The sequence below is a fragment of the Olea europaea genome, chromosome 10, assembly GCF_002742605.1.
Source record: "Olea europaea var. sylvestris chromosome 10, O_europaea_v1, whole genome shotgun sequence".
Lineage (NCBI taxonomy): Eukaryota > Viridiplantae > Streptophyta > Magnoliopsida > Lamiales > Oleaceae > Olea > Olea europaea.
Window position 1 is genome coordinate 4,932,155 of NC_036246.1, and position 20,394 is coordinate 4,952,548.

Consider the following 20,394-nt stretch of genomic DNA (forward strand, 5'->3'; position numbering starts at 1 on the left):
TCACTAAACCTTGTCATTCCTAATAAAATGATGGTTTTTTTTTAAAGCGGGTAATCGGTTCGATGGCATAAATACCATACCCGCACAGCCACGAACCGGTTCATTAAAATCAAATATCATATCTGTTCCATTGCACTATAGGTTCGATTTTTTTGCCCCATTCGATTCGGTTAACCGCGATTTTCGATTTTAACGGTTCAAATTGCCACCCATAAGTAGAATTAATAGAGTAATAAGAAGAAATTCATAAGTTTTGAGAGTTAAATTCATTTGAAAAGTTGAGGACTAAATTATAAACTTTCGATACTTGCATCCGATCGTTGTTGGACAATCATTTGAAAAGTTGAGGACTAAATTATATCGTTGTTGGACAATCATGGAATTTGGAGGATTCTATTGTGAAGATTCGAAGATGAAGGACCAAAGTGCATATAGGAAGGCTCGAGCTAAACAGGAGAAGAAAGTCAAGGATAAACTTGAATGGAAGGTAAAAGTTTGTAGTTATGATTGCGGGTTCTCAGAAAAAATAAAAAATAAAAAATAAAAATAAATAATCAACAGCCATAATGCTGTGCAATTGCAAAGTAATATGAGCCACTCTGATTATTTCCTTATTCGACTCAACTTCTACTTAGAAATTAATTAGGACACAACTTTTTACCTAATATTGGTGTCTATAAATACACATCATCATCTACAATTACGGAGGAAGCTTAATGCAGAAATTACATGTATATTGCAAGGGATAGAGCTCTAGAGGAAGCTTTTGATCAAAAATTCCATATTGCTTACAAACTTGTAAGACAAGTATCATACTATCTCTTTCTTGCTCATTTTATGTAGCTCTTATGTGGAAAGTCTTCCACTCGTACCTTTCTAAAGAACTCAATTTACTACGATCCTATCGTTAGAGCGGGCTTTCAAGAGAGAGATGCGCTACTCCATCTGGAAACGTGCTTTCCATCATAAGGGCCCCAATTCTTCCCAGGTATGTGAATTAGGAGGGATGTCCTTGCTTTGAAAGTTCAAGTGGGTTTTCTTGTCCTCCTTTATCTTCAAGAACTTCCTTGGAATCCTTCAATTCCAGTTAGGGAATGTCTGTTCGTTTTAAGTAGTCAAATCAAGTATGTCATCGAGAAGATGGTTCAAAGGAAGACGCTTATGGCGTCTTACGATTTAATTAATAAAATATTTTTTTTCCTGAGTCATTTTATTAATAATTTCCAAAGGATGACCACAAAAGGAATCAATGATGCATACGCATGCGTGCTACCCTTATTTTGTTTATCACTTTAGCCCAAATCCAAACAACATTATGGATTGGACAGTACAATAGATTTTCGAGGCGTTTCCTCAAAAAAAAAAAAGGATGGGTGGAAGATGGGAATTGAGATATTGTTTAATAATCATCTATCATGTTAGTTTTAATATAAAACACATCCATGTAAATTCCATGCAATAATTGATTGAATTGAAGAAGAATCAAAGAAGTTAATCAATGACCAATTTAAGAAATTCAAGACTTCTTTCTATCTTTCTTCAAACTTTATTTGCGCGTGATATTGTCTCAATTCAATTGCATTTTATTAAAAAAAAAAAAAAGGTTGAATCCCAACCTTGAAGGCCCCCACCGCCCCGTCCCTAGAGCTTTGTGAGGGAGGTAAATCGCGGGATGTGCCCCAACAGGCCAGGGAACAAGAGCTGCCTGTACACTGCACCAATTCAATTGTGTTTTATTAATCATATGACACTTGGATAGTTGTATAGATGTAAGTATAAATTCAAACCTGTATTTTGGAGTTTTGATGTTAAATTCTGAATTTTGACATTAAACATGTAATTGGATTTGAAAGAATGTTAGAAGTTTAATGATATTTTAGTTACTTGCTCACTAATTTTTTTTTTCAGATTTAAAGCTTGTAACATGGGTTCAAGAAGAAAATGCTATAAGGCTCAAAGGGGTTTAACAAAGGGACAACTAATTACAGGGTAGGCTATTTGGTCCAGGTGGCCAAATTATGCAGCAAAGATGGCCTTAATCATGTTCATGCATGCATGTATCAATATGATCTCGAAAGTTCTGGCAAGTTCTGGCAAAAAAACCCAAGGAAGAAAATAACTCATGAAAGAAAGTAGTGAGATTGATATGGATGTGTCAGTCTTAGTGGCCCAAAATCTCACTGTTTTTGTCTACAAAATTTAGTTACTACCATCCTTAAAGAAAATAACTCAACCAATTAACTTTAAGTTGAAAAGATCATTTATTCAATCATGTTATGAGCTCTTCAGAGACTTAATTGAATCTTGCAAATGGTACACACAAACAAAAATAATTTAAAATCACAAATTTTCTCTCAATTTTTCGAATTTTTTTCTTGTCTTGTCAAAAGTAACGGAAGCATGACCCAAATCAAAATTTTAAAAACAACCTAACCTAAATTCCCTCCCCCACCCTTAAAATTTACATTGTACCCAATGTAAAGTGAAATGCAAAGAAGAGAACAAATTTAGCATAAAATATTAATGTAAAAACGAAATAAAATGAAAAGGTAAATGAACAAACTACCCTTGTGTTGCCTCCCAAGCAGCGCCTTTATTTATTATCTTTGGCTAGACTTTTTGTTTGCTTCCTCAATCGGCATCAATTGGGTTTCCAAGGCCCCATGTTCTCACCTCCTTCATTTGGAAACCTGCGTAGAAAGGTCACTTGTTAGAAACTGGTAAAATAATATGCGAACTTTTATCTAACTTTGGTGACTTTGGAGACGTATTCAATGCTGCAATGGTTTCTTGCAAGAGAGTATTTTGGGGTAACTCCTGATCCACCTCCTCATATGCTTATCAATTGCAACTTTCACTGCATTTTTTTCCATCAGGTTCTAAAACTTCCTGTTCTAAATTATCAACCACTTTAATAGAATAAATAGGGTTAGTTTCGTCAGGATATTTTATGGCATATAAATATTAAATTCATTGAGTTTATCGTCAAATTCCATAGTAAGCATGCCACTATAAAAATTTATTTTAGCTTTGTATGTCTTTAAGAATGGTCTTTCTAGCACAATAGGGGTAGTTTGATCACTATATCCCATATCAAGCATATAGAAGTCAGCGGGAAAAACCAAATCATTAATTTTCACGAGAATATCCTCAACTACACCCTTAGGATAGACATTAGATTTATCAGCTAATTGAATTACCATGCCACTGACGCCAGTTTCATTCAAAGGTCCAAGTTTTAAAGAAGCGTATATAGAGTATGGCATGACATTAATAGAAACTCCTGAGTCTAACATGGTCTTTTCAAACCTAGTGTTACCTATCATGTAAGGGTTGGTAAACATGCCTGGATCTTTGTACTTTGTAGGGAGTGTTTGTTGAATGATTGCAGAGACATTTTCACCTACGTTTATATTTTCACACCTTTTAATTTTCTGTTTTCTTTTAATGGTACACAATTCCTTCAACAACTTAGCATAACGAGGTAGTTGTTTAATAGCATCTAACAATGGAATGTTTATCTCACATTTATGGGTTTCATAAAGTTCATCATTTAGTTCATCTTTCCTAGATTCTGCTAAAGCCTGAGGGAAAGGGGATACCGATTTAAACTCAGAAAGGGGTGAAAACTTACGTTTAAGTGCGCCATCGTCATTGGGAACAATCTTTTCTTCAGTGGCATCTTTCTTCTTTTCCTGCTCCAATAATGTAGGGGCTGCCTATGGAATTTCAATATTCTTATCACTCCTCAACAATATTGCATTTATATTTTCCTTTGGATTAACCATTGTTTGAGAGGTAATTTTCCGGAACCTTGTGCTTCCAGCCTATTGATTGAGGTTGCCATTTGACCTATTTGGTTCTCCAAACTTTTAATACTTGCCCTTGTCTCTTGTTGAAATTGCAAAGTGTTAGTGGCAAGAGATTTAACAAAATCGTCTAAAGGCATACCTGAACTTGAAGTTTGGTCCTGTTGTTGTCTAGGAGGGTATGGTTGCCTGTATTACTGGAAGTTTGGGCGATTTGTAGGCATTGGTTGATTCACTTGTTGATTTACATAGCTAAGATTAGGATGATCCTTCCATCCTGGATTATAAGTGTTTTAGTAAGGATCATAATTCCTTTGTGGTAGTCCAAGAAAGCCGCCCATTGCATTAACTTGTTCAATGGGGCCTTCCTGAAGAGTTGGGCACATGTCAGTTGGATGCCACATCACCGAACAAATTTCGCACGCCTTCGTCTTTTGCATATTACCTGCAGCAATTTGACGAACAAGGGAAGTTAGACTTGCAAGTTGTTGTTCAAGAGATGAAACATTTACCTTATTAACATGTTTAGAAGGGGTGTCGAGTTTAGTGCTGAATTGTTGAGAATTGGCTGCCATGTTTGCAATCAAGTTCCTCCCGCCCTCAGGAGTTTTATCCACCAAAGCTCCTCCATTTGCAGCGGCAATCATGCTCCTATCAGTGGGTAAAAGACCTTTCTAGAAATACTGGATGAGAAGTTGTTCACTGATTTGATGATGGGGACAGCTTGCACACAGTCGCTTGAAACGCTCCCAATATTCATGTAAGGATTCTCTATTGTCTTACATTACACCACAATAGCCTTTCAGATGTTTGCTGCCCTTGAAGCTGGGAAATATTTCTCCAAAAACAACCTCTTCATTTCCTCCCATATTGTGACACTTCCAAATGGCAGATAGTAGAGCTAGTCCTTAGCTGAGTCCTTCAGGGAAAATGGAAAATCTCCCAATTTGATTTGCTCTTCAGTTAACCCTGTGGGTTTCATACTTGTGCATACTACATGAGATTCTTTTAAATGCTTGTGAGGATCTTCACCTGCAAGACCATGAAAAGTAGGCAAAAGATATATTAGTCCAAATTTTAATTAAAAAGTGGTGGTAGCATCTAATGTAGGAAAAGTTATGTAGAGGGGTTGTTGATGCAAATCTGGAGCTGCAAGCTCTTTCAAAGTTTGATTCCTAGCCATGTTAATCCTTAACCTGCGCAAAGTCCTTTCTATTTTTGGATCGTACTGCAAATCACCTTGGTTAGAAGATTGGGTTAAGGGCATAAACAGTTAAAGAAGCTATAAAAAAAAAAAACACTAAACTAAACTAAATAAAATAAAATAACCAAATGAACAAAGCAAAGATTTTATTTTTTTGGAAATAAAAACTAATGAAACATATAAAAAGCACAAAAATAAACTAAATCACTCCCCGACAGCAGCGACAAAATTTGGTGCGTGCTGTGGTCACTCCAAATTAAAACCTATACCTTTTAAAATTAATGTAGCAGTGAAAGAAAGAATCGATCCCACGAAGAGTGTTTAGTCTATCTTTTATGCTAAATTAACTAAAATGGGGGGTTTTGGTTTTCTTGAAATAATATAAATCATCGAAATAAATATAAACAGTAAAACAAACCTTGATCTAATTCAACATCCACCATTGGAAATTAAAAATCGGTCATTGATTCACAAATAATCATCAATTCATAATTTTAGCATTCATTGTGAAAAATAAATTTCTCATTCGAAACAATTTTCTTATTTCTTCTTAGTTTTAATTAATTAGAAACAAGCGATCGAATTAATCCTCTTTATCAAACAATCATAGACAAGCGCGAGAATTTAATTTAATAATGGCTTTGCAAATTAGAGAAATCAATGAACTAGATAACACAAGTCAAGCGTTTGCATCTGGATAAATCTTCTCCCTAAGATTTAATAATTTCCATTCAGCAAATTATCAATCTTAGTTGCTTCATAAGTTAAACCAATCAACAATTACAGTTTGAAATTCAACTTAGCTATAGATTGTAGAGATTAATAAACTAGCGTGCACTCTAGAAATTAAACACAACAATCATAAAAATAATTGCAAAAGAAGATTTAATACTAAGCATATAAATTAATCAATAAAAATCAGGTGAATCTCACAGTTATAATTGTTCCAAGACTTCCGTCTTCTTCGATCAGGCAAAAGAAATTAGTTGCACATCATAGATCTTGAGCACAAAGAGAGAAAAGAAGTGTTGGAGGCGTTCTCCTACGTTCTAGGGTGAATTAGGGTATTTATGTGGTGAAAAGATTTGTTTCCATACATGGTTGGACGGAAAAAGTAAATTAAAAATTGCGCCTCAAATTCCTTCCATGTGGCCGCATGGTATATTTCCGTGCTACTACATGGAACAATAAAAAAGGCTCCAGAATGCTCTGAACCAGTTCATGCGACTGTGTGGTTATACAGTTTTCTTCGTCGGACAATTTTCAGTATTTTAGTTATAACTATCTCTCCTGATGTGTGATTGAGGTGATTCAAGTTGCGTTGGAAAGCTAACTCAAAGATATGCAACTTTGCTTCAGAGGTCATCTTCCAATTCGATCGTCTACCATGTCGAAAACAGGTCACAATATGATGCTAAAAATTGATGCATAACCTTTTCGATCGAAAATTGATGTGTGATTGTATTTTGATTATATTTCACCTCTTTGACTTCTTTCTTCATCCACTTGACCTCTAGAACTCTTGAATCTTCATTCCATCGTTCGTCTCTCGGTTCAACTTTTGGATAATTGCAATTCAATCCTTGAACTTTTGATTTCTTTCACTTTGGTCCTTCTTCACTCATTTCCTCTAATTTATGCTATAATCATCCTATTGCGACCTCAATCAAAATATAAGGGTACTCAGTACATTTAGGCATACATTTATCACCAAAAATGAATGTATTAATGGATGTAAAACATGACATTTTATGTCTTATCAAGTACCCTGCCTCGGACATGGCCTCGATCCTTAGGGACACCTCAACTGTGACGGTAAGGGCCCTCAAGCCGGGCTCCAGTGGTGCCAAGGAGGTTCAGGGGAAGGTGGAGCGGCTATCCAAAGATAGCAGTTCCAGGAGGTGCCGAAGAGATGACCTCCTAGATGCCGTAGAATGCAAAGGAGCCTCGAGGGAAGGAGAAGGTCCCCCGAGGACCAAAAAAAGAGGAAGCTGGTGCACGTCACCAGCTCATCTGAGAAGTTCGGGGCCTCTGTGTCCCATGAAACTAGAGATGGCCCTCAGCCAAAGCTTCTAGAGTTCGCCTCCAAGGCAATAAAGGTTGGAATGGTGCGACAGGCCGAGGCTGAGGAGGCGAGAGAAGAGGATGCAAGGAGGGCAGCTGAAAAGGTAGAGGAGGAAGCTGACAAGCAGAGGCCTGCATGAGTGTAGGAGAAGTCTTCGAGCTTTCTGGCCGGGAGGGAGGAGGTCCTGGCCCCGTCATTGGTGGAGGCACTGCCAGCCAAGATTCAAAGTGCTACTGAGAGCTTTTACAAGTTCTGGATGGACTGGTGGCAGCTACATGCCTCTTCCTGCGATGCAATGGACTTAACAGGGCCTTAGTAAACCCTTACTGATTTTCAAACGAGGACCCAGTCTTCGGAGAAGAAGATGACCTCCCTTGCAGAGGAGCTGAAGAAGGCTAAGGCTGAGGCAGAGGCAGAGGCAAAGGCAGAGGAAGCAAGGGCTCAGAAGATTGAAGATGCTACTAAGTTGGAGTCTGCCTTGACTCAGATCAAGGCCTTGAAGAAAAAAGTGTATGAGTCCCAGTGCGAGGTGGTTTCCCTTACTAAGAAAGTCGAGGTCTCTAATGACCACCAACAGATGACTGCTGAGGCCTTGGAGAAGGCTAATCTAGAGCTTACCAGAGCCCAGGACGCTTACAAGTTCTTGGAGGGCCAAATAAAATGGTATATGGATGAGCTGGCAAAAGCAAAGGAGGAGGCCAAGGTGGTGAAGGAGGAGGAGGTGAAGGACTATATTGCCAACTTCTATAACACCGCGGAGTACACACGCTTCAGTATCTACTGGAGAAATTATGCCTATGCCGAAATGATGGAGAAGGCTGAGGAACTCTACCCAAACTAGGACCTGTCAAAACTGAGGTCGAAGTTTGTGGATGAAGTGCCTCAGAGCCCAGCTGATGAAGTGGTTGGTGATAAAGCAGCAGAGGCAGAATAAGGGAGTTCTGATGCTTAGGCTGCGGAGGCTCCAGCTCTCGAGGCACCTCCACCGTCATCCGAGGCTTAGGATAGTTTACTTTTCAGTTAACTTCGATGTACTGGCCTCAGACCCTCCTTTTGTAATGTTGATTGAAGATCAATGTAATCTATCTTTATTCTATGTTGTTTTCCTTCCAAATGCATTGGCCTCATTAAGTAGTTGAACTTAAGAATGACCTAATAACTAACTCAGGTAGTAACTTGAACTTGACATCCTAACTCCAATCACTTGCAATTATAACTCAAGTCATATGAACCATGACTCCACAAATTGAAGTACTTAAGCAAGTTATGACATCCAAATAAATTGAAGTAGTTACGTAAAGCTCGTAGCGATTGAGCCTCATGAATCAATGGGTAAAGGAGTTCGATTCATGTTGAGGATTCTCTCCTTGGCGTTCAGCCTCGCCAAAGGGAGGTAAGTGGCGTGCGCCCCGGAGTTCAAGTGAGTTGGCCCAGAGATGGGATCCTGATCTCTCCTCCGAGGTGAGGACACTTCCCAACATGGTGCATGGTTTATCCATGTTGAAGATCCTCTTGGCGTTCAGCCTCGCCAAAGGGAGGCAAGTGGTGTGCGCTTCTGAGTTCAAGGGAGGTGGCCCAGAGATGGGATCTTGACCTCTCATTCGAGGTGACAATGCTTCCCAACATTGTGGATGGTTCATCCATGTTGAGGCTTCTCCCCTTTGCGTTCAGCCTTGCCAAAGGGAGGCAAGTGGCATGCTCTTCGAAGTTCAAGCGAGGTGGCCAAGGGATGGTATTGAAGTCTCTTTCTCTTCGCAAGGCAATAGTTTACGAAATCACTGAACATCAACTCAATTTCGATCTAAAGCAAGTGAATGTCTCAATTCTTTTTCTTTATCCAGCTCACCCAATGGATCCATCTCTTTTTTGCGTGCTCTCTCACTTCTGTCAATCCTGACCTCTCCTCCGAGGTGCGAGGTGGTGTGGAACAAACTTGAATTCGATCATGGATAGTTTTATTGAATCATAAAAATGTTACATGAGCTAGGAAAGAACATCTAGCAAGGTAGTACACTTATTGATAATAGATTCGGAGGTGCTCAATGTTCCATGGATGAGGTTGTGCCTTGCCGGCCATGTCTTCAATCCAATATGTCCCAGTTCGAATCTTTTCCTTGATTTTGTATGGGCCTTCTTAGTTCGAACCAAAGTACCGGTGCCTGGTTCCTTGGAGGAGAGGAAGACTCTCCTAAGGACCTGGTCGTTGATTTGAAATGACATCTTCTTCACCTTCGAGTTGTAGTACTTTGTCATCTTTCTTTGATAGGTGGCGAGCTTCTTTTGGGAGTCATCTCTTCTTTCCTTAATGAAGTCAAGGTCGCACCTCTGATGCTCATCGTTTGTTATTTCACTAAAGTGCAGATGACGTGGTGATGGAAGTCCGACTTCAACGGAACTCTTCGTCTCGGTTCCATATGCCATGAGGAAAGTGGTTTCCCTTATGGGGGTCCTTATAGTAGTTCGGACTACCCAAAGCACTTGTGGCAGCTCATCTACCCAGGCTCCTTTTGACACATCAAATTTCCTTTTCAAGACATGTTTGATGGTTTTTTTCACAGCCTCAACCTGGTTATTTGCTTGCCGGTGGTGAGGTGTGGATAAATGCTTCTTAATGTCGAGTTCTTCACACAAACTTCTGACCTTCTTTTTATCGAACTGTTTACCATTGTCTGAGATGATTGAGTGAGGCATCCCGAACTGACATATAATATTCTTCCACAAGAACTTGGACGTGTTTGCTTCTGTGATTTTTGCCAGTGGTTCAGCCTCAATCCACTTCGTGAAGTAATCAATAGCCACAATTGCAAAGCTTACGCCTCTTCTGCCTTTTGGTAGAGGACCTATGAGGTCCATACCCCACTTTGAAAAAGGCTAGGGATTGGAGACCGTGGTCAAATCTTGTGATAGTTACCTTTGGATAGGAGAGAATCATTGGCATTTGTCACATCTTCACACAAATTGGAGGACATCCTTTTTCAAGGTGGGCCAATAATACCCCTGTCTCAATATTTTTTGTGCCATAGATAGACCTCCAGAGTGGTTTTTGCAAACACCCTTGTGGACTTTTCTTAGGATGTAGGTAGCCTCTTCTCCTCCCACGCATCGGAGAAGTGGGGAGGAGAAGCTCCTCTTGTAAAGTACATCATCAATGAAGAAGAAATGAGCTGACCTCTTCCTTAGTTTGTAGGCTTCATGCTTATTAGTGAGAAGTACCTGATTTTTTAAGTAGGCTATGATGGGCTGTATCCAGGTAGGAGCCTCGACCAACGACATCTCGTTGGGGGCCTTGGTAGATGGTATGAGGAGGTGTTCGATTAGGACTACTGTAAACAGTTCAGAGTCTTTGCTACTTGCGAGTTTGGAGAGTGTATCTGCATGTGCATTTTCAATGCGAGAGATCTGGGTCAACCTAAATTTCTCAAAAGATGGGATGAGGTTCATTACCATCTTCAAGTAGGAGGTCATGGTTTTGTCCGTGGCTGAGAAGTTTCCATTTACCTGGTTAGCTGGGAGTCACTGTTGATAAGTAGCCTCCTTACTTGCATTTCTTAAGCTATTCTAGGGCCCATAAGAAGCGCCTCATATTCCACTACATTGTTGGTGGCCTTGAATCCAAACCTCACAGTTGAGTTTAGCTTGTAACCTTCTGGGCTGATGAGGACTACCCCGACTCCTGGACCGATATCTCCAACCGATCCATTCACGAATAGGTTCCACGTGGAAGGCTCGGTAGGTTCCATAACTTCTTCCACCTCGGTTAAATTGGCAAACTCTGCCACAAAATCAGCTATGGCTTGACCCTTGATAGCTGCCCTAGCTTTGAACACAATGTCAAATTGACTTAGCTCCACTGCCCATTTCAGTAACCCTTCTGAGGCATCGGGCTTTTGAAGTACGCGCCTCAGGGAAAAATTTGTTTGCACGTGGATGGTGTAAACTTGGAAGTAGGGCCTCAATTTCCTGGAAGCTGTGATCAAGGCCAAAGCTAGTTTCTCCATATCGGGTAGCAAGTTTCTGGCGATAGGAGTGCCTTACTCGTATAGTACGTGGGGAGTTGTGTGGTTCCTTCCTCTCGAATTAGAACCACACTAATAGCCTCATTGGAGACGGCCAAATACAGCAGAAGAATCTCGCTGGGCTTTGGTTTGAAGAGGAGGGAGGCCTGCCTAGGTGCCTTTTCAGGCCCTGGAAGGCCTCTTCACATTTCTCAGTCCATTGGAACTTCTTCCCAGCTTTCAATACTTTGGAAAATGGAAGGTATTTGTCGGTAGCTTTGGAGACGAAGCGACTAAGTGCTGCCACTCACCCAGTCAGGCTTTAGACTTCCTTTGGCTTTTGGGAGGACCTCATCTTGCATAGAGCCTCAATTTTCTCCGGGTTGGCCTCAATTCCTTATTGGTTGACCATGTATCCCAAGAATTTGCTGGAGGTAACTTCGAAAGCACACTTGAAGGGGTTGAGCCTCATCATGCACCTTCTCAATATTCGAAAGGTGTTGTTCAAGTGCGCTACGTGGTCCCCAAATTCCAAACTCTTTACAAGTATGTCGTCTACATAGACCTCCATCGTCTTACCAGGTCCACAAATATTTTGTTGACGAGCCGTTGATATGTGACCCTGGCATTTTTTAACCCGAAGAGCATCATCTTATAGCAATAAAGGCCTCTGTCTGTGATAAAAGAGGTGTTATCCTCATTGGCCTGGTGCACGAGAATTTGGTTGTAGCCGGAGTATGCGTCCGTGAAGCTCAACAACTCGTGCCCGACCGTGGAGTACCAGTTGGTCAATCCTTGGGAGTAGAAAGTTGTCCTTAGGGCATGCTTTGTTGAAGTTAGTGAAATCAATGCATACCCTCCATTTGTTGTTGTGCTTCTTCACTAGTACTGGGTTGGAGACCCACCTCGGATAGGTGGCCTCTCTAACGAAGCCATTTTGAATGAGCTTCTTCCTTCAGGGCCTCATATCTCTTAGGGTTGGGAGCTCTTTTCTTTTGTCTATGCAGGGCAACTTTAAGATCAATTTTCAAGTGATGGCAACTGACTTTGACGTCTATGCCTACCATGTCCTCATGCCTCCGAGCAATGACATCGAGGTTCCTACTTAGGAAATCCTTGATCTTTTCTTTCAAACTGTTGGACAAATCTTTGCTCACTTTCAAGATTTTAGTGGGGTCTTGAAGGTTCATCGAGAAGCTCTCAAGTTCCTCGACTGGGGTCGCTTGAGGTTCGGGTTTAATTACGCGGGGGTCAATCTCATTGATTACCAATATTTTCGGATTGGGCGGTGCGTCGATCATCTCCACATCCTCTCGTTCGAAGGGAGCATCACTTGGGACATCAGCCATGACTATGTCAGGGATAATCACATGGATGTCCCGGAGCTCAACCTTTCTGATGGAGCTTAGGTAGCACTCCTTCGAGCCTCTTTGGTTGCCTCTCATCGTTGCCACCCTATTTCTATCAAAAATTCCATGCATAGGTGGTGGATGGAGGTGATGAATCCAAATTTCTTTAGAGCTAGCTTGCCCAATACTCCGTGGTAAGTCGATCGACTATCAACAATGAGGAACTCCATAAAGTTCATCGTTGTTTGGGATGACTCTCCAATCTCCATCGTAAGTTTGATGTTTTCTCTTGGAGTGGTGCTGTCTCTGGTAAATCCATACAAGGGAGTAGAGGTGGGCGTCAATTCATGGTCCAGTATTATCTTGTCGAAGGTGGACCCAAATAGAATGTTGAAGAGCTACCATTGTTAACTAACATTCGTTTGAGCCCATTCCGGGCTATGACAACTCTCATCACAAGTGCATCACAGTGGGGGTAGTGAATTCTTTCAGTGTCCTCCTGAGTGAAGACAATGGGTGGAATTTGATTCCCCCGGGAGCTGTGATCCACAACATAACTGGTCAGCGGAGGGTTCTTAGCCTCCCGGGTGCAATTTCTCTTAGCATTTCACATTTCATCGCCTACGTATGGGCCTCCAAATATGGTATCCACCTCGTGGATAGTGGCCTCATCCTGAGCTTACCGATTTCTTCGGTGTCTGCACCCTTTCCTAGGTCTCTCTACATCGTGCTCCTTTCGTCGCACGAAAACATCCCTCTCATGGAGAGCGGCCTCTTCATGCCTAGGTCATTGGTCATACCTAGGTGGGGGCCTGTTCGCCTGGGGTGATTTATTTCTCCTATCCCTGGGGTTTTCTTGTGGGGTATGGTGAGCATAGTCCCGACAATCTGTTGTGTCATGGCCATAGGATCCATGGTACGTGCAGTATCCAAGGGGTTTAGATTTGACCTATTCCTAGGCCCTGAACCTCTGCCTCGACCTCTTCCCCTGCGAGAACCTTGTGGAATCCCGATTTGTTGAGTGTCTGTCAATGGGTTGACATCTTCATATGCCAAGGTTGGAACTGCATTAACTGTGGTGGTGGCAAGTGCTTGCCCAGAACTCTCATTACCAGCCTGGTTCATCTGGTAGTCCATCAAGTGGGAGGTCGACCCTCTGGCAAGCTGTCTTTGTGGAGGGGGGAGGCCTGTGCTTGCCCTATTCCTATGCTCAATCAATTATTCATTGATAATCTCCTGTCTCATCATCTCAAGTAGGGCGTCATAGGTAACAGGGTCTTGGTTTTGTACGTCCTTCCAAAACAGTGTTCATATTCAGACCTCCTTTCAGTACGGATAATGCCTCACGGTTGGTGACTTGCACACAGTATGTTATCTCGTCAGTGAAGCGTGATAAAAAGCTTTTTAGGGACTCTCCATGTACCTGTCTCATGTCTTGGAAACGTTGGATGGGATCCCTCTTTGCTCATAGCAAACCTCTTCAAGAAGGTAGTCTTGAATTCATGCCAACTCCTTATGCTCCCAGGTGGTAGCCTACTATACCAAATTTTAGCCGCTCTACTAAGTGTTAAGTGGAAAGCTCTGCATTTCATTGCTGGGGTGGCGCCCCTTAGGCTCACGTGAGTTTTGTAAGCATTCAGATGCTTCTCTAGGTCGTCTCTCCCGTCATACTTTAGTATCTTGGGCAGAATACAGTGGCTCGAAACCTGAGCACTCCTTAGTTCCTTTGAGAACGGTAGATTTTCAACGTTATCGTCCAAGTCACAGGACCTCTGCTGTTCATCCGAATCATTGTTTTCATCGGCCTCATATCTTGGCGGTTGGTGAGAGGTGACGGGAAGGTTCCTAGCCTCCTCTTCCCTCTTTTGACGCCTATTTCTAGGGGGAGTAGCACGAGGGACATTTTCATGCCTTTCCTCTGGCTGTTGGGTTATTGGAAGTGGGGGCTGTGGTCTTGTCCAAAGCTCGCGAGACTGTTGCATATGCCTTGGTTCCACAAGCCGCTTCTGTCAAATACACTGTCTGACCTCATAGGTCTTCGTTCTTGCTCATACGGAGGTAGAAAGTTGTCCTGGTTCAAAGGGGTCTCGTTGGGTCAGCCAAAAGCGTAGTTGGAAGAAACATCAACTTCCACTTTCCTTTCAATGGGGCTTCTACCTCAGCTATAGTCTAGCGAGGCACTCCTTTGACTTTGAACCTCATTTTCTTGCTGGTAGTACCCTTGGGGACATAGGGAGGAATAGGGAAGCCTCCCTGGCCTTGCATTTGGGCCATGAGTTCCCTGATAGCCATGTTTTGGCTAACAATGCCCCTCATGTTTGCTTCCATGGTGACCATCTCTCTTGATAGCCGGGCGATCATTCGCATACCTCATCTTCTATGGTGGTGTTGAAGTCGATGCCAAGCCACTGGGGCAACTGCCGGTGGGGGCACACTTACGTTTTCTCTTACCCTTCTGGGGTGTGTCTTCATTTGAACTCATTTTCATTATGTTTGATCTCCAGATTTCTGCTAAGGGGTACATGGGAGAGTATTTATAGTGTCACAAGTTAGATCGTGACCTTTGGTTTGGGGTAAATGTGGTCTCATCCAGTTAGTTTACATGTCAAATTGTAGGTATCAGCCGCACCTAGCCTACTATATATTTATTGATTGGCAAAGCTGCTTCTACTAGTGACAAGACTTAACATTTACACTTATGACAAACGTCCCATCAATCATTCAAACAAGATCTTTATATAGAAGGATCTCTCTTGGGAGGAGTGATCATGGAAGATGCTGCTTTGTGATTCGGAGCTCCTACCTCGGCTTCAGAGCTTCGGCCACACATAATACATATGCTTTGGGGCTTCGGCCAATATGGCCACGGCTACTTTAAAAGGGCCTCGGCATATAGTGATGTGAACATCCATTTACTATTTATTTTCTATTTGGACTATTAGTTATATTCTATTTGTATTATTATTTATATTTCTATTATTGGGCTTGTTTAGCGGGTTTGGCCCAAGTCATTCTCTTTAGGGTTTTTGTTTTGTTATTTATTTCTGTTTTGTTGCGTATTTGAGACAGTTGATGAATTGATGAATTAAAGAATAGAATGCTTGGGTTATTGCCTATGGCTTCCTCTTTCTCCCATTTCCCCTGATTTCTACTTCTTCTCTCTGGCCCTTTCCCCCCTTCTTGCTGCCTTCTTCTTCTTCTCATTGGAATTCTACTTGCTAGTTGTGCTATTTTGCTATTTCTAATTATTTTGCAGGAATCGTCCCTCATGCTGAATCAAAGTGGTATCAGAGCTAATAATTTTTCATCCACAATCCAAAACTTTCTTCCTATCCTCTTCTCAAAAACTTGTGGAACAACGCAAACAAAAAAAATTGTTATGAGGCAGCTGTTTTTTTGTTCAATTTTCTTTCTAGTTGATTAGGCAAAAAAAAAAAAAAAAAAGGAAAAAAAAGTCACTGTTCACACCCGGAATTTCAGTTTTTTTTATAGATTTTTCAGCAGTTTCACAAAAAAAAAAATCGTTTTTGTTCACGGGTACTGTTCACACCCGAAATTTATTTATTTATTTATTTATCATTTTCTGCAGTTCCCAAAAAAAAGTGAAAAAAAAAAGAAAAAAAAGAGAAGAAACGTCTTTTCTATTATTTACAGGTACATCTTTTATTCTGGTTGATCTGGCTTGACTACTTCGACGAACGAAAGGGAAGTTCTTGCTTTTATTTATTGTTGGTTTATATTACTGTTTCATTTTGAAATTGCATCAATTAAATTTTTGCCTAAACTCACGTAATTGGATCCATTGACCTCGTTAAATCTCACTTTAACCTGCTTATTTTACGTGATTAGGTTTTGACTAGTATTTGACCATTGCTTTATTATTTTACATATACCAGCAATACTAGCTTATTGTATATAATTTTAGTCCCAAAATTTAAATTTAAAAAAAAATCTCAAATTTTCATTTTCCATTACTTGCACTTTTTGTTCATTGATCTCTCTATTGCATGTCATTAAGTTGCTATTACAGTGCATGCAGTTATATATTGGTCATCTTGTCACTTCTAGCTCTAGTACCTTAAACATGAACCCCTCACAATTCGATACACTCATCCGACAAATAGCGGCTATTCAAACTCAAATGACCACTACTCTTGAAGAGAGTAAGACCCTATCTGCTAGTTTGAAAAATTTTAAACACATCCCTCATTCGATTGATGTTGATAATTCTAAGGTGTCCCATAATAGACAACATCGTCGACAAGGTAATCAAAAATACTTTCGACCCGATCGTAAGGATAGGGATAGGAATAGGGATCAAATTCGTGAGCGAGAACGAGATAATTTTGAAATTCTTACTCAATGGAATGCCCTTAAACAAGGAAATCAATTAGTGACTGAGTATATCGCGCAATTTGAGGAATTTCGAACCAAATGTCATTTAATTGAGAATGAGAGCACGACTTTGAGTAGGTTTAGCCAAGGTCTGAGAGATGATCTTAAGCGCGAGCTTTTCTTTCGAGGCGTCACTACTCTTAATCACGCTTACTCTTTAGCTCGAGATTATGAGTTGATTATTAGTACTCCATATGAAAAGCGTGGTCATCGTCGTTCACCCATCTCATTAGCGTCGCCTCATCATAAGTCTATCATAAAACCTTCTTCCCTTCTCTCTGTTTCTCCTCCCCGTTCCTTCTTCTTTCTTTCTTATTCATCCTACATCAAATTTGGTATCAGAGCCGAACCATGGGTAATTTCTTTTCTTTAATCCAAAATTTATTCATATTTCTTTCCCAAAATCTGTTGGAACAGCACGAACTAAAAGAATATTTGGTACAGGCAGCAGCTTTTTTCTTCTTCTTCAATTTTCAGTCTTAGGTGAAAAAAAAAAAAAAGGAAAAAAAAGTCACTGTTCACACCCGGAATTTCAGTTTTTTTTATAGATTTTTCAGCAGTTTCACAAAAAAAAAAATCGTTTTTGTTCACGGGTACTGTTCACACCCGAAATTTATTTCACACTCGAAATTTCTTTTTTTTTTTTAATTTATTTATTTATCGTTTTCTGCAGTTCCAAAAAAAAAGTGAAAAAAAAAAAGAAAAAAAATAGGAAAAAAAAAAGAGAGAAGAAACGTCTTTTCTATTATTTACAGGTACATCTTTTATTCTGGTTGATCTGGCTTGACTACTTCGACGAACGAAAGGGAAGTTCTTGCTTTTATTTATTGTTGGTTTATATTACTGTTTCATTTTGAAATTGCATCAATTAAATTTTTGCCTAAACTCACGTAATTGGATCCATTGACCTCGTTAAATCTCACTTTAACCTGCTTATTTTACGTGATTAGGTTTTGACTAGTATTTGACCATTGCTTTATTATTTTACATATACCAGCAATACTAGCTTATTGTATATAATTTTAGTCCCAAAATTTAAATTTAAAAAAAAATCTCAAATTTTCATTTTCCATTACTTGCACTTTTTGTTCATTGATCTCTCTATTGCATGTCATTAAGTTGCTATTACAGTGCATGCAGTTATATATTGGTCATCTTGTCACTTCTAGCTCTAGTACCTTAAACATGAACCCCTCACAATTCGATACACTCATCCGACAAATAGCGGCTATTCAAACTCAAATGACCACTACTCTTGAAGAGAGTAAGACCCTATCTGCTAGTTTGAAAAATTTTAAACACATCCCTCATTCGATTGATGTTGATAATTCTAAGGTGTCCCATAATAGACAACATCGTCGACAAGGTAATCAAAAATACTTTCGACCCGATCGTAAGGATAGGGATAGGAATAGGGATCAAATTCGTGAGCGAGAACGAGATAATTTTGAAATTCTTACTCAATGGAATGCCCTTAAACAAGGAAATCAATTAGTGACTGAGTATATCGCGCAATTTGAACAATTTCGAACCAAATGTCATTTAATTGAGAATGAGAGCACGACTTTGAGTAGGTTTAGCCAAGGTCTGAGAGATGATCTTAAGCGCGAGCTTTTCTTTCGAGGCGTCACTACTCTTAATCACGCTTACTCTTTAGCTCGAGATTATGAGTTGATTATTAGTACTCCATATGAAAAGCGTGGTCATCGTCGTTCACCCATCTCATTAGCGTCGCCTCATCATAAGTCTATCATAAAACCTTCTTCGTAATGTTCCTCCTATTTGGAAAAATAATTATAAAGGTCGTGATAGTCCAAGATCTTCTTCTCCAGGTAGAAAGCATATTGACAATCATCCTTCGGTATCACTGGCTCCACTTCCTCCCATTAAGTCCCTTTTAGGACCTCCCCCGTCTGATGTTCCTCCAATTTTGAAAAATAAGGGTAAAATTTTTTATAATCATCATTTGGCTTCATTGGCTCCACCTCCTTCCGTTAAGTCCCTTCTAGGACCTCCCCCTTCTAATGGTTCTCCAATATTGGAAAATCAGGCTAGAATTTCTGAAACTCCATGGTCTTCTTCTCACTGGTTGTGCGTCAACTGTAAAGACTTTGGTCACATTTCTTCTAAATGTCCTAATCGAACCTTAGTCATGGAAGAACGAAAGAATGTAATAGAGGAACCGTTGGAAGATCTAGTCTATGAACCTAAACTTGAAGATTTTGATGACTTGGATGATAGTGAGGACAATTCCTTAGGTGGAATCCAGACTCTTCCCAAGACTTTGGATACTATACCCCTTATCTCTGACAATTCTCGATCACATGGTATATGTCATACCCTTACCCAAGTTAAAGAGCTTGACGATGTCACCAGTCACCCTTGGAAAATCCGGTCACTTGTGGTTAATACTAAGGCAAAATTATCCACCACTGACCAACCTCAAATTGATGGTCAAAACAAAAGTGCTAACCAAAATCCTGACAATTTATTACAGTTTTTAGTCCAAAAAAATCTTGAAAATTGGGACTTGATCCCTCCAATTGTTCAAATTGCATATAACGATCCTGTGAACTGGTCTTTAGGTCTAAAACCCTTTGAAGTTATTCTTGGATGTGAACCTTTGAAACCTCTAAACCTTATTCCTATGCACCCACATGCTTGTGTGTCTATGTCAGTTGAGGTAGTTGTATCACATTTTCATAGCTTGCATATTGAGATCAATAAACAATTTGAAGCAAGTAAAGCATTATATAAACCTCAAGTTGATTGGCATAAACAATACTTTGAATTTAATATCGGGGATTATGTTATATTGCAAGCATGTAATGCTAGTCTTTTTAAAATTTCAAAGCATGTTGGTCAAAATGCCTATGTCAATGACCTTTTATCACATTATGACCACCACCCTATTTTATTTGTTACTGACTTCGATGCTTACAACGGCTATTTTCGCCCCTCTGATGACCCGTTTCTACTCCCACATGAGAATTCTCACACTGAATCTTTTGCCATGTCTGCTTCAATCCCACCTATCACAGCACACAAAAATAAAATTGATGTTATTTTGGATGAACAGTTTGTGTTAACCAATGATGGAGAGATTCAGTGCTTTCTTGTTTGTTGGATGGATCGACTTGATTCTGACGGTACATGGATTCCCAAAGAGAGACTTCAGCGGCGTGAGCCAAATTCATTGGAGCTGTATAAGAGTCAGCAAAATTCTCATTCGCCTAAGTTATCTTGGTCAGCTCATGTTTTTGCGGGTAATTTGCAATTGGCGTCGTCATCATTTGTGGAATTTCGATATTTGGTTCGTCAGAAAGATCGTCCCCCATGGCATGACTTGGAGCCTTTAGCATCAGATTCATTGCAACATTTTGATTTATCCACTCGACGGGGTTGAGTTTTTCTCCCACCCCGGGAGAGTTGATGCGGACATCTATTTACTATTTATTTTCTTTCTTTTACTATTTATTTTCTATTGAACTATTAGTTATATTCTATTTGGATTATTATTTATATTTCTGTTATTGGGCTTGTTTAGCGAGTTTGGCCCAAGCCCTTCTCTTTAGGT

General features: G+C 40.2%; 2 protein-coding genes across 2 annotated transcripts; both read right to left on the reverse strand.

Moving 5' to 3' along the window:
- Window positions 1-2,948: 2,948 nt before the first annotated feature.
- On the reverse strand, window positions 2,949-3,949 carry LOC111400194. The gene is made up of 2 exons (XM_023027619.1): window positions 3,814-3,949; window positions 2,949-3,715 (listed from the first exon to the last, which is right to left on the reverse strand). Exons 1-2 carry the CDS (start codon window positions 3,947-3,949, stop codon window positions 2,949-2,951), a joined length of 903 nt encoding a protein of 300 aa, XP_022883387.1.
- A 4,765-nt stretch (window positions 3,950-8,714) lies between these two features.
- LOC111400195 lies at window positions 8,715-9,769 on the reverse strand. The gene is made up of 3 exons (XM_023027620.1): window positions 9,232-9,769; window positions 8,925-9,010; window positions 8,715-8,828 (listed from the first exon to the last, which is right to left on the reverse strand). The coding sequence occupies exons 1-3, from the start codon at window positions 9,767-9,769 to the stop codon at window positions 8,715-8,717; spliced, it is 738 nt and encodes a 245-aa protein (XP_022883388.1).
- Between the last annotated feature and the right edge of the window lie 10,625 nt (window positions 9,770-20,394).

Excerpts from the sequence above, each read along its gene's own strand:
- LOC111400194 (XM_023027619.1), bottom strand. The coding sequence starts at position 3,949 with ATGCCTTTAGACGATTTTGTTAAATCTCTTGCCACTAACACTTTGCAA. Across the intron at positions 3,716-3,813 it reads CAATAGGCTGGAAGCACAAG|CCCCTACATTATTGGAGCAG; the intron begins GTTCCGGAAAAT and ends TTCCATAGGCAG.
- LOC111400195 (XM_023027620.1), bottom strand. The coding sequence starts at position 9,769 with ATGCCTCACTCAATCATCTCAGACAATGGTAAACAGTTCGATAAAAAG. Across the intron at positions 9,011-9,231 it reads CTCCAAGGAACCAGGCACCG|TTTGTTCCACACCACCTCGC; the intron begins GTACTTTGGTTC and ends ATCGAATTCAAG. Across the intron at positions 8,829-8,924 it reads AAAAGAGATGGATCCATTGG|AGAAAGAGACTTCAATACCA; the intron begins GTGAGCTGGATA and ends TGCCTTGCGAAG.